The sequence below is a fragment of the Danio rerio genome, chromosome 4, assembly GCF_049306965.1.
Source record: "Danio rerio strain Tuebingen ecotype United States chromosome 4, GRCz12tu, whole genome shotgun sequence".
Lineage (NCBI taxonomy): Eukaryota > Metazoa > Chordata > Actinopteri > Cypriniformes > Danionidae > Danio > Danio rerio.
In genome coordinates, this window is record NC_133179.1 from 15,801,201 (window position 1) to 15,814,647 (window position 13,447).

General features: G+C 40.1%; 1 protein-coding gene across 3 annotated transcripts in view; it reads right to left on the reverse strand.

The window, feature by feature from the left end:
* The window catches only part of plxna4 (plexin A4), a 236,655-nt gene continuing 223,208 nt past the window's right edge, over positions 1-13,447 (reverse strand). For 2 of the 3 annotated variants that reach the window (XM_073945613.1, XM_005164690.6), the window contains 5 exons: positions 13,066-13,256; positions 10,965-11,134; positions 7,028-7,240; positions 3,235-3,385; positions 1-3,062 (listed from right to left, as the gene is read on the reverse strand). In XM_073945613.1, coding sequence (XP_073801714.1) covers positions 2,967-3,062; positions 3,235-3,385; positions 7,028-7,240; positions 10,965-11,134; positions 13,066-13,256 — 821 coding nt within the window. In that variant the 3' untranslated portion in view covers positions 1-2,966. 3 annotated transcript variants of the gene reach the window in all.

Genomic DNA, 13,447 nt, shown 5'->3' on the forward strand with positions numbered 1-13,447 from the left:
TCTTTTTCATAATAAAGTTTATTCTATATTACAAATAGTATTTTGTTCTTGACTGCAAAATAGGAATGCATTATATTTACATACACAGGTATACAATTAATTATAACAAAGTTAGAGAAGCTTGCCTTTCCGCTGGTCTCTCTCTTTCTCTCCTCCCATCAGGATAACTCATCTTGCATCAAATCTGGAAATATTAAAAAGTCTATTTGAACAGGTCTCTGTAAAGCCTGCTGTAACACTGAGCTAGTTCTTACAAAATGTTTAAGGTGGAAACTTTATCAGGTCTTTTGAACAAAAAAAGGATGGGGGTGTCGTTCTGTTAAATGTACACAAGAGATGAAACATGGTACATAACAAGGATCAGAGCCATGAGGGAATCCAGGAACATATCAGCTTTTTAAATTTAATTGTGAGCTGCTCATTTAGGACCTCTGACGACTTCTCATTCTATCATTATATTTACTTTATGGTTTATCTCATTAGTTGGGGGCAGCCGTGTACCTGAAATCCTGAAATACCTCAACACAATCCTGTTACTTAGCTATGCTGAAAAATAACACAAGGGAACCCAAAGCTATCACACATACAAAGACAATTTCCTAAACAACATTAAAAAATAAACTTGTGGAAAGCTAATGGAATTCTGAAAAATTATAGAAAAAAAACAGTTATATAATATAAGTCTTTATAGCTGCACGTTAAAGACGCCCAACAAATCAAATGTTGTGAGGATCACCAAATAGCATGTTAGCTTTGGATTGGCATGTAATGTTGTGGTCACATTAGTTCAGTATAAATGTTATAGGTGAATGAAAACTCTCAGGTGGACGTCTTTTGAGAAAGACCATCCACCTGACAGGAAGAGCAAAGGAGTCTGATGAATGTCTAACAAGAGTTTGGTTCAGTTTAGAAATTACTAGTAGTATTAGATAAATTGATAGCAAGGCAGTTCATTTCATATCATCCAAATAGGTCAGCATGCAAGGGTATATACTATATTTGCTTAAGGTTTCACCTTAATCTTATCAGCATCTAACACATTCACAAAACATGGCTATGGCAGTTGAATGAAAGGGCAGGATAAAGGTTCCACCTTAACAGAGGTTGCAGTTTTGAAGATGACAGCCACTTTTTACCATCTCGTTCTTCCAAGCAAAAGAAAGAAAAGAACACATCCACATCATCAATTGCAAGGCTTATTTTTTTCTGTTTTCCTTTTTTCTTTTTTTTAAGTTTAAATTGAAATACATGCGCTGAAAAAGCCAATAAAGCACCCAAGGTGGACCTGGGCTGATTCTCCACACATTAACATCACCACATAGGGCACGCTGTCAAGGGGAAAGAAGGGGTCCGAGGACAGAAGAGAGGTGGGCAGCTAAATTGTCTCTTTCCCTTTGTCAAAGTTACATCCAATACTTTTTTACATCCTCATCTGACTGTCCGTTTTCTTTTGGAGTCACTAAGCCCAGGTAGGAGTCATCCCTCAAGGCCGCTGGCACATTTAAACTACAGCAAGCCCTTAAGCTTCAGATCGGGATTTCTTTCTGCCCTCCCAGTTGTGCAATAACTAAACTTGGACACGCAAGGGTAAGTACAGGCTCTGTATTGTGCAGAGCATAATGGACAGAAACAAATATGGGGCTGCAGATAAAGCAATAGCTTTACACTGCAGGTCATAAAACAACCATTGCCTTGTGTTTACTTCGCAGGGTAATTTATTCACTTTGCTCTTTTTAAATTGGGCTCCTTTGGTTTTCCGCTGACCAACTTTGTCCACGTGTGGGTTTTTCTAGAGGCTTCCAGAGTGTTCGTTAAGGGTGGGACCCTGTGGCAGTCAACAGTGCAGGCTGCATTTGTGCATTTTCAATAATGCACCATTTCCCCCCATTAACAGCTAATTCTGAGTAGAATATGTTGCAATTAAAGTCCCCCTACAGGATGTGTGAACTGAGACACCTATTTAATGTGTGCTTTTTTTGTAAAGATTTCTTAGTCCTCTTGCAGCACAGCGTAGGTCCTGGGAACCTCGCTGAAGTACAGAGAGAAGGTGTCGCTCTCTGGCAGAGGTGTGTGTATGTGTGCTTGCTTCTAAGGGAATTGAACCTTGGCTTTCCTCCACTCATATAGATAAGAGAGGTTAAATTCAGATGTGCACAAGCCGGATAGATGCCAAAATGAAGGCTGGGGTTGAAGTGGTGAAGATGTGGGTATACCACAAGATGAAAGGTCTTGTCTTTCAGTTTCGCTTTCTAGTAAGGTCCTGGAAGAGACAAGAGTATTGAAGCACTAACTTGTGTCCTGCGGTGCCCCAAAGGTTTTAAATACACCTTACTGTCTTTGAAGTAAGGTTAAGCAGGTTGGACCTCCAGGCTTGATTCTCTTATCAAAGCTTATATATGATCTTGCATGTCCCGTAAATCCAGCATCCTCAATGTGTTTGTGTCTTTTGAAATGGCCCAAATGGTCTGCATTCTTCAGATGCATGCCGTACCATTTTTTCATCTTGCGTTTCAGTGTTTAATAAAGGTACTACAATGAACTGGACACTATATTAGTGTCGCACACTACCCTAGTCATAAAAGTCAGAACAAATTGACACCAAACATTGTGGTTTCTGCTTATCAGCTAAACTTTGAAGGCAACAGAAATGTTTTTTTTTCTTTTCCAGTCAGGGAGAAGGATGGAGGATGCAGTGAAGTGGAACTCATAGGCAGCCACCCCTTCTCTACACAGCAGAGCTGGATGGCCACCCACTCTACTGCATCATGGGTAATGTAGTCCTTGGCTCCTCCACCCACCATCCAGTTCCCATCTCTACTCTTCTAGGAAGCAGAACTAATATGATGCAAACACTTTTTTTTGTGGGAAGATTGCAAACAGAAGAGATGAGATAGATGGATAGGTCTTCACTCAGGCACGGCTTGGTTTCTGATGGATCTCCCAGTGCACTCTGGGAAATGTGGTTCTCAGCTCTCCAGGCTCATGAAGGCGACCACCTGCTCCAGCTTATAGGCCAGTCTCTGTTTCCTGGCACCATCATCCTGCTCTAGTGCAGACACAATCTACCAAAGGGAGATTACACATCAGTTAAACATGCCTTCAAGTACCACATATTCCATTCATTCGCACATTTCTTTGGTATTTTATTTACTTGGCTTTTATCTAAATGCAATGCATTTACATTAGATGATGATGATGATGATAATGTATTATGTTAGAAAGTGTTCTCAATACCTCCTCTGTATATTTGCCAATGTAAGAGTAGATCTCGCTGAGGGAGCTCATGGTGTTGAACTCATTCATGTGCATGCGGGACTGCTCTGCCAGATATGCATTCATATCCTGGTCACTGATGGCCGGCATCTTACTAATGTCGGAGTAGTATCTGTTAAAAAACACAGAATTTGATAAATAGCACCAATTCTTTAAAGAATACCTAAAGCATGAACTAGTGGTGACAGGGTTTGATCATGAAACCTATTTTTAATTTAATGTAGAATAATGCTTCATGGTCCTTTCTGCCACTGACCGAGAGCTGTCCCTCCCCTTACAATCAGTTCAGCATTTACTTTCAGTGGCAGTACAGCTGCGGCTTACATCAGTGAGTGACTGAGACTTAATGAGCCGCTGTCCTTGAAATTTTTCCAGAGATCAGCAGAATCTATAGGATGCTGGAGCATTCAATATATCTGCTCCACACATATGCTAACACTAAATACAAACAAACGGCACACACATATAAAAGCCCACACTTACTGTAGAAGCAAACAGTTACAAAACTGCTGCCTACATAGACTCTATTCCAAACATAACAGAGCCTCATTCAAGGCTTTGAGCACTGTACTTGGCCAAAATATTTCTGCATCTTGCAATTAAGTTTGAGACAAGTTGCTAAGGTAATGATGTGACATTCAAATAAGAGTAAAAACACACTTTACACAAATTATTATCCATAATCTTAGTTTTTAACGAAATATGTTAATTATATTACCCATATCTGTTGCTGCATTCACCATCTTGGATTTTTTTACTTAACATAAAGGATACATTTGATGCTATAGGGTATCTTAGTATACTGTAATTAACATGCCTATCTTTTGGAACAGCCTTCATGCATTGTGAGCACCCACGATGCCTTAAAATGCCGTCTCTGTAGGCAGCTCAGTAGGATTTGGAACGGAGCAATATGATCTGTTGGGTTTGGGTAGCTGGTTCATGAGAGTGAGTGAAAGAGTGTTGGTGGAGGAAAAGCAATCAGTCACTGTCACCTGCAGCTGCAGAGGCTCTGTCGACTCTTTAATTAAGGCAGGTCATTTACATTTTTAATTCCTGCACCATGCCAACTCCTGGACTCAACACATTCACCACCTAACTGGCGGCAAGCATGTCTGTTTCAGGCTCCCGTGAGCAGCATTGAGTGGCAGGTACGTGCTGCAATGCACCATGGGGCATCAGTGGAGGAGAATGGCATGATGTTGAATAAGACAGATAGGCAGAGGTTAATATTCCTAGGTATGTCCATCCTAAAGGAGTCTATTCTCTAGTGAGAGATAGAATCCAAAGATGAGTTCACACATTTTAGTTTAGCTTCTCTCTCTGTATCCGCAGCTTCCCAGGGCTAATGACTGGCAGCTCGCCTGGCACTAATTAAGACCATGTTTAAATGTCAGCTGTTCGTCAGCCAGAATGAGTCCATGCTGGTTATTCCCTTTCATCGTGAATGTATTGCAAATGTCTAAATATGGAAGTGCTACACTGTTTGACCAACGAATGACCATGACTTTATAATAATGAAGTAGAAATGGCATTTAAAAATACATTTATTTAACAGAGATTATAATTAACAACTATTTTGAGACTGTAATTAATATATTTATATGTCACATTTTGGGGACCAGTTCACACTACTAATCAACTACCCACCAAGATTTTTGCCTCAAAAATAGCTTCTTATAAATAATTAGAAAGGTGCTATACATTTTAGGAATGGAGTAGGATTAAGGGATGACTGGCAATAATGTTTTCTTCTATAAGATGTATACAAAGTTCTGATATTTGAGGGTTTTTCATTTCAGGGAAAAAGTACAAATGTTCCCATGGGTATGGTAGCTAGGACTCCGAATTCAGCACCCCCTGCTCCATTTATATCTTCCCCAAAACAGGTCAACCCCTGCATTTATAAAGGCATAGAGGATCAAAGGCAGCACTTCACCACATGTCCTTGACTCAACCGCTTTCTTGCTGTCTTTTTTGCTGGGTAATTGTTGCCTGGCTCTCTTTACGAGCTCTGCAGTCCCGAATACGTGTCTGTCCCAGCACAGTACACATCTCTAATCAGGACTTGACATTAACAGCTGCCAAATGCGGGTAGAATTCAGCTGTGGCAGGTAAGACAGCCACTCCCACTAGCTGGTTGAAAATAATTTTTTAAATTGTAGGTTTTTTTTAAAGCAGGGTTGCCTCTTTCACTTTAATTTTTCTTTGAACAGATTATTAATAGACATAACCACAAAAGACTTAATAAAAAGTGTCTGTATACAGCTGTGTTTTATTTGTTTTGACACATTATTTAGAATTTTTGGGTAAGAAATAATCAGATTAGAATGTGACAATGGAACCACAACCCATTGCATAAGCAATGTCATACATTTTGAAAAACAACTAGCCACAGTAGCTGGAGATCAAAAAAGTCTCTAATCTATACATCTCTCCAAATGATCTGAAAACAACAAAAACAATTATCCCAACCTTCACAGATCTGTCAGCTTGCAGGATATAACCAAAATAAAACCAATTAGTGAGCAACGTGAGAGCTGTAACTGAGAAGGTAGAATGTATAGCTGAGAATGTAGATTACCTGGTTTAAACACATAGATGCCAGCACCTTTAATTAAAGGAGGCCTTTTCACCTCAGTAGGCACATTTTAGCATGATCTCAGTCCTTAAAGACATGTAACACATTAGCTAATGCATGAAAATGAGCTTTTCCCTCCATCTCAGCTGTTTTGTGGTTAATGTGAGCTGGCAGCATGATTACAGTCTTATCATTTTCCCTATCAAGCTCGTCTGCCAGCTACCCATCTTTTCCAGTAGACGCTAATACCTCACGGCAAATAAAGACGTTCGTCAGAGACTGAGGGCCAGTGTGTGTTAGCCGAGACACGCGGCACTGATGAGTTTTATCAGCTCTGTTTACTAAAGGGTGGTGGTAGACCAACGCTGCGCAATGCACTTGCTATGTGAATAGAGCTGTTGTCTTTAGAAAACAATGGAATCATAGAAAGCTCTTTTACAGTCATTGCATGTAGGACGATGGCTTTATTTACCCAAGATTCTTCTTTCTTGGCATTGTTAAACGTAAAGCCTCTGACCCAGAGGATTGTGGGAAAAGCAGAAAAGTTTGCCTCTCTCACCAAACATTGACTAATTGCTCTGGTGCAGTGTTGGGTAGACCCAGAAGATCTAGTGAACTACAATAGAGCTGCAATTCATCATCCTGGAGCTCTACTACACACTTCAGTCTGATTACCAGCAGCTAAACACACTCACACAATACCTGCAGGACACAATACAACTCTTTGCTTTTATTCACACTGTTACCCATGTAAATATCTTTGCATCTCTAATTAAAAATATTTACAAATTCACAACTGATTTTCTGCATTAGTGCAGAGCTCATTAATATCCACAACCATTACAAAAATAGGGATAATGTACCGCCTCATATAAGGGTTAATTCCCAGGATTGGAAATGATCCTTCAAAACTATTTCTGAAGAATATTTGCAATTACCTAAGCCACATACCTAGATGGGTCAGAGAATGGTATAATTTATTATTTCAAGTCATTCTAGAGCGATTGTAAACAGAAATCAAGCAGGCCACGGAAAGTCTGCTCCTTTGGGTTTGTCGGGCTGAGATGGTCTTTCAGATTGTGATTGACAAGTTTGACAAGGGTTTGACTGTTCAATCACTTTGTAAGGACTATAAAGAAGGTAAATCTGAAACATAGACATGTTTTTGCTCACCTCTCCACCCAGCTTTTGTAGCTGGGAATGTCCTTGGCGTACAGCAGCTTGTTGGAGGGGGAGTCTTTGCCCAGACGGTGCTCTGACGTCGAGCATGAATCCATGAAGGTCTGTGCCACCACAGACAGACAGGCGTCCGTGATGCTGCTCTTATGGATGTCAAACACAAACTGTGGATTCTTAATAACGTTCACCCAGAATCGTAGAGGTAGACTGTGGAAATCAGAGAATAGGTTATGTTTTTTTTTTTCCAAAAGCTCTTTTAATGCATAAAAAGCAGTTGCAGAATAGGATGCTGTCTTTTTAAAACCGTTTTTTCATCTTAAATGTATATTGATTGATATTAATAAATTATATCAGTTTATTTAGATGTGCACAGTCCGTTTTTCTAATGATAGCAAAAATATTTGTGGCACACTCAAGGGTATTTTACTGATACATCTCATATTAGTTTGTTTCTATCTCTGTTCCGCCCAGCAATCGTGCACCTGTCTAAAACAATAAATGTATACAAGGCTACTATATACGCTGGCCCATTTGCACCAAAGTGAAATCAACTCAGCCGAGGCCCTGGTGTGTGTGTGCGCGTGCATCTCTAGGGTCACAGATGGTGTTTGGTCTGAGACTTTATGCGTATGTCTGAGACTGCAGAGTTCTCATTAATTTTCGAGACAGCTTTGGTTTTGTCTTAGATAACAAAACTGAGGAGAAGAGATGAGGGAATAAGAAAGGACACTGCAGTGAAACGGACGCAGAGTTTCACATCAAAGGGAAAGAGAGAAAGAAAACAGTCAACAAAAGCTTTTCCATAGCGGCCCCCTCTCTATTGCCCTCCGAATTCATTTAACAATAACAACTGCACCAAAGAGGATTTGGGGAGCAAACCACGTATTATTACTCCCAAATTAATCAGAGAGAATCAACTGGGATTATCTGCGCTCTATCAAAAGGATATCAATGCTTTAACAACCAGTCGACACCCTCATAAACCTGCCACAGCTGGCCTCTGAGAAGATTGTATTCTCTGTACAGAACAAAAAGCAGAACGTGTCTAAAGCACCATACTTTAGAGAGAGCTCTCAGCCGAGTGAGTGAGTGGATCAGGCGATGGGAATGATGTCTGGATGGACTAGATCCCAGCTAAATATAGCACTCGGCTCAGTGGAGCTCTCTCTGGGAAAAGCCTTACATTCTTCAGCTAGAACCCATCTTTTGGCTTTCTTCTGCCTGTTTTTTGTGTAAAGGTAGAAAGTATTGTAATGTGCAAAATGGTTCTGATGTACTAGGGAATCTTAGTTTTATGTCCAGAAATAGGCAAATTGATATAAAAGATTGCCTAAAGTAGTGTATCCCATATTTCTCCATGTCTGACTAGTTATTTCAAGAGGTTTATCTAGAAACGTGTCTGATTGACGATAAGTCAACGTTAAACCTGCCTAGTTCTACAGGATTATAAAGGTGGAGTCATAAAAGCAAGAATTAGAAGTTGTTCTTAATATAGAGATGCTTTAAGTACAGCTTTCACTTTCAAACCAAGCAGCACATCTACCCCAACGTCACTACTTAAATCTGCATTGGGAAATCTTTTGCCCTCAGACTAAATTACAGATTACAGATATTCCTGCCTGAACAGTAAATGTGTATTACATATTAAAAACGAAGTACTTCTGCTCATCTGTTCTTGACAATAGCCATTAACATGGCTTGAAAATGACAGAGAGTGAGTCTATAGTGTGTAATAGTATTCACACTGACAACTGGAGGTCACCAAATCACTGTACTGTTGTTTGCTTGATTTGGTTGACTGCAGTATAGGACAGCACTTATTGGTTGTTGCTAAGAATTACTGAGCACCTGCAGAGTTGAACTATGCATAAATCTGGATTTCATGGTAGAAAATGGCACCCACTATTCTGTCATTGTGAGTCCTTGTGTGTGTGAACCCCCCTTGAGTTCTAAAGCGATAGCATTAATTCTAGTCATCTGCATTTCAAGTAGCTCAATTAGGAGAGTTAAATTACCCAAGCCAAACAAACTGTTTTGATTATCTGTATCCCTGCATTGACTGCTTTTATTCTGATTGGCAAGCTGTACCGCCCAATGCTCGCCCAGTCACAAGATAGACAATGACATGATGGATGATTCACAAGAGCCTTGTCTATCAGCAATCCATCTCTGCCTGGCTTTGGGTAAAGATCTGATTAAGGCATCCTTTGATGCATTTGAAGAAGAAAATTTTAACAAAACAGGGGAATCCATCATTTACGTTTTGATTTGTCTAAATTGATTCTTTAGAGTTTGATAAAAGCTAATTTATATGTGTAGGGGATTTAATATTCAAATATTTCATCCACTGATAACATTGCTTATACAATGGGCTTATTCAGCTCTTTAAAAAGGTTAAAATTTGCTTGATTAAACAGCGCTGCAGGGGATTCGTTTTTTTGATCAAATATTTTATTTGGGTGGTCTAGATTTTATTCTTGCTCTAAATATAAAAGTAGTGCTTGCTTAAGACACAATCAAATAAAGAATAAGGTTAAGGAAAAGACATGGGCATCTTAACTGTCTGAATTGTCTAAAAACTTGCATTTGCAAAATCAATAATAAAAGAGAAACCCCTCAGTGCACACTGCACAAATTATTTCACTTTCCCTTTAAAAGCAGTTATAACAGGTAAAGAGAATTGATGAGCAAATATTAACAGGCTGTAAACAAAATAGTGATTATGCCTGAGCTTTCTCAGCCAAAACCATTTAGCTCTAGAGTGCTAAAATCCTCTACAGACTGCAAAGATGCCCCACCCACAGCAATAGTCCAATTAACGGCCTGTGTGGTGGCAGCAGCACATCTAACCATACAGATAAAGCTGAGCCTGTTGTTTTGTGCACAATATCTGAAAATGGAGTCATTTCATTCTTTGTCTGAGGCATTAGTTGTCAGCAAAAAGCTGGCTAGCAATGCATTAGTCCTGTAGAAGACCCTCTCACGTACATTAAAAAAATCACAGATGCCGCAGTGGCATGGGGCTATAATGCCCCGCAATGAGTGTGAGATGATAAATCGCCATTTAACGTTCCGCTCTTTGTGAGAACGATTCCATTAATGTGTAATGCAAGAGTGACCCTCTGTGCTCTCCAAAAACACTTAACGCTCTCAAATGGCCCTGAAACATGCTGAGGGAGATGGGGGGAAATTAGGTCTATAAAACAGAGTAAATAGGGGACTGTACCCACTGCCTCCCTGCCGTGCCCTCACATCAATATCATCGCTTCATCCCTCATAGCCCTTTTGGGGTGGTGCGTGATGAGATGCTGGCAGAGGCTAATGATATATTAGTACTCATTAAATGTAATGCCAAGCTTTCTTTCCCCCTCTCATCCACTCCACCCCTCATCTCATACCCTCTTCCTTTCTCACTAGATGCGCTAGTTGTTTATTTAACCCCCACAACCCCCTTCCACCAGAGACATGCCTCTAAATTGGTTGGGTGAAATTAATTTTGGAATCTAGCGTTATTAATTTCTCCCATAGTCATTGCCATATTCACATGCATAGTAAGAGATACATCAGTAATATTACAATCTCTGCTTTCAGAAATTCCGGAAATGATCAGATGTGCTACAAATGCAGGCACATTCAAATCAAGACTTAAAACACAACTGTTTAGCTGTGCCTTTACTGAATGAGCATTGTGTTACATCCAATAGATCACACTATTTGCATCTTTCTTTTCCTTTTAACACATTTGTAATAAGCTTATAATCATTTCATTATTCATTGTTTTTATTCCTTATAATTGTATTTTATATTTCTTCTATTATTGTATATGTAAAGCGCTTTGAATTATCATTGTGCTTGAAATGTGCTATATAAATAAACATGCCCTGCTTTCCCTAGAATACAGTAATGAATATAAATGTTTGAGGCATCTTACCAGTTGCTCTTCCATGTGTGTCTGACGTGCGGGTCATGAATGTTGTGCTTGTCGGCCTGCTCATCCAGGAAGTCAAACATGTACTTGATAGCGAGAGGAAGAGCACTTCCTCTGTGTGCTGTGCTGAAGATGGTCTCAAACAGGTCATCCACAAACTTTTGCAGAGTGCCCTGAGGAACCACAAAGAGTAGAGGGTTAGTGTTCATCCATCCCACCCCTTCTTCTTAGTCCTGTGCTTTAATTAATTTAACATTAACTTGAACACACATCACAAGAGCTGTGTTTGTCTGTTTGTGAATACATTTGTGGACCACCTGTCAGTAATCCAACCAATGAAACCGGCGTTCCTGAATCAAGAAGCTATTTGATAGTAAAAGTGCTACTTTGAAGTTCACCTTTAATATCACGTAAAGGAAGGGATTCTGCCTAAGCTGCTTTGTGCGGACGGATTAACGTCCAACCCGCACCATTGACCCTAATTTGATTTAATGGCGATGAGTCTAAGAAGGAGAGAAGACGACAGAATCTAATCCACTTGTAATGAAAGAATTGATAGGATACATGGAAGAGAGAAAGAGAGAGAGAGAGGGGAGAGTATCAAAAAGCAGCGCTCGTATCTTTCAGTCAGCACCAGCTTCGCATCCGGATGAGGTGTGCACAAGGCACAGCACACAAAATCCTATTTCCGTTGAGCAGATGGCAAGAGACGGCAAGGAAGAAGAAAAAAAATCCAGTTAGCTGACAATCACAACAATAATTCTACTGCGTCCCAGATCCCTGACAGCTTATCTTTTCCCTATGAAGATGAAAATACATATTTCTCACCCGCGCCCTGTATCAACGCAGCGACAGCTGCAGGAGGTTGGCGACAGGGATGACTGCGAAGGTTCTGACAGGTGTCATCTTGTGTGACGACTAACATCATCATTAGTCGCCCAGAAACCAAAGTGGCTATTTGCGGGCGTTTGAAATGTACCTGGTCATTACAGCGCACTTAAAAGCATGCTATCAGACACAGGCTGGCAGTCAGAGAAGCATTAAGCTTCAAGTGATCTCGTCCTGGACAGGTAAGGAAAGAACATTTGTGTAATTGCAAACAGAAAGAGAGCGGAAAATTGCAGAAAGCCAAGAACGAGAGAGGAAGAAAGATTAAATGAATAAAGCCTCGCATAATGGGGGAAGATGGAAAAAAAGGTAAAGCTCACCAGTCCTCAGAGACACTGATGGACCGAATGCAGAAAGCGTCGACACCCCAGGCAGATCACTAGTATTTATTGCAGGGGTGAAAGCCAAACAGTCAATTACAGTGCTGTCACACCAATCATTTTTCACCAAGAGAGATGGTGTCTGCGATAAACTGGTTATTTCACAGAAATAATCCATCTAAAAATATGACACACAGCCTGCAACCGAGTAGGGTAATCACCAGGGCATTTGTGCTTGTGTCTGTTAAAAATTTTTTGACACACCTGCTTGGGTACACCAGGAATGTTTCTTGGTGGTCAGAATCACTTAAAGCTCTGCAAATAGCATATTTTTGTCCCAGAAACTTTGTTTCCTTCCGAGGAAACATGGATAGGGGCTTCACATCCAATTTTAACCAGAGACGATTGTCCATTTATAGACTATCCAGTCACTTACAAAAATAATGGCGGATCTGTGTTCATTATAGTATGATTTGAGGTTACAATACAGGATTAGTTCAGTGCTAAAGATAAATACTAAGGGTTATAGATTTGAACAGAGTAATATTAATAGTGATATTCACCTAATCAGACAAAACCTATTTAATTTCCTCAACTTACTAATGTCTTGAAGCAAAATGCTGAAAGCACTAAAGAATTTGTATTCAGACCAATACAAGCATCTCTTTACCAGCTTTGTTGATGCTTTGACATCAAGTCAGCCAGTGTGAAACTAATGACGAAAACAGACCAACTGCAGTTTGAAACAAACAGCATAAATAGAACCGTTTGACACATTGGGCTCTTGAATCTACTTGGATTTATGTTTCTGGAAGTATCAGATGTGTTGACAACTTCTGTCATTCAGTCTGCACATGTCTATTGCCTAAAATATCAAACATGGCAGCAGAGCTTACCTTGGTGGCCAACAGTCTGGTTAGGTAGATCTCTGAGACCATCTTGCTTCCACGGTCTCCCTCCTTCTGGTCTCCATGCTCATGGTTTTTCACCAGATGCCATACCTTAACACCGCTTTCCAGGTCAGGTGTGATCATGGGTGTGCGGGAACGCAGGCTGTCCGGACTGCCTGTGTACTTGATCATGTTTTCTGCGGTAGTGAAAAGACAAAGACCCAATCAGATGGCAGTTCCTCATTCTCCCTCATGACAAATGTCCCATGCGTCTGTTCGTATCTGTTCTTATATGTGTGAAACTCAATGGCTTTTTTGTTGTTGTACAGTACTCAAGATTGGATCTGAATCATTTAGAATGTGTGGATGCTTAATTTTTCATCCCTTT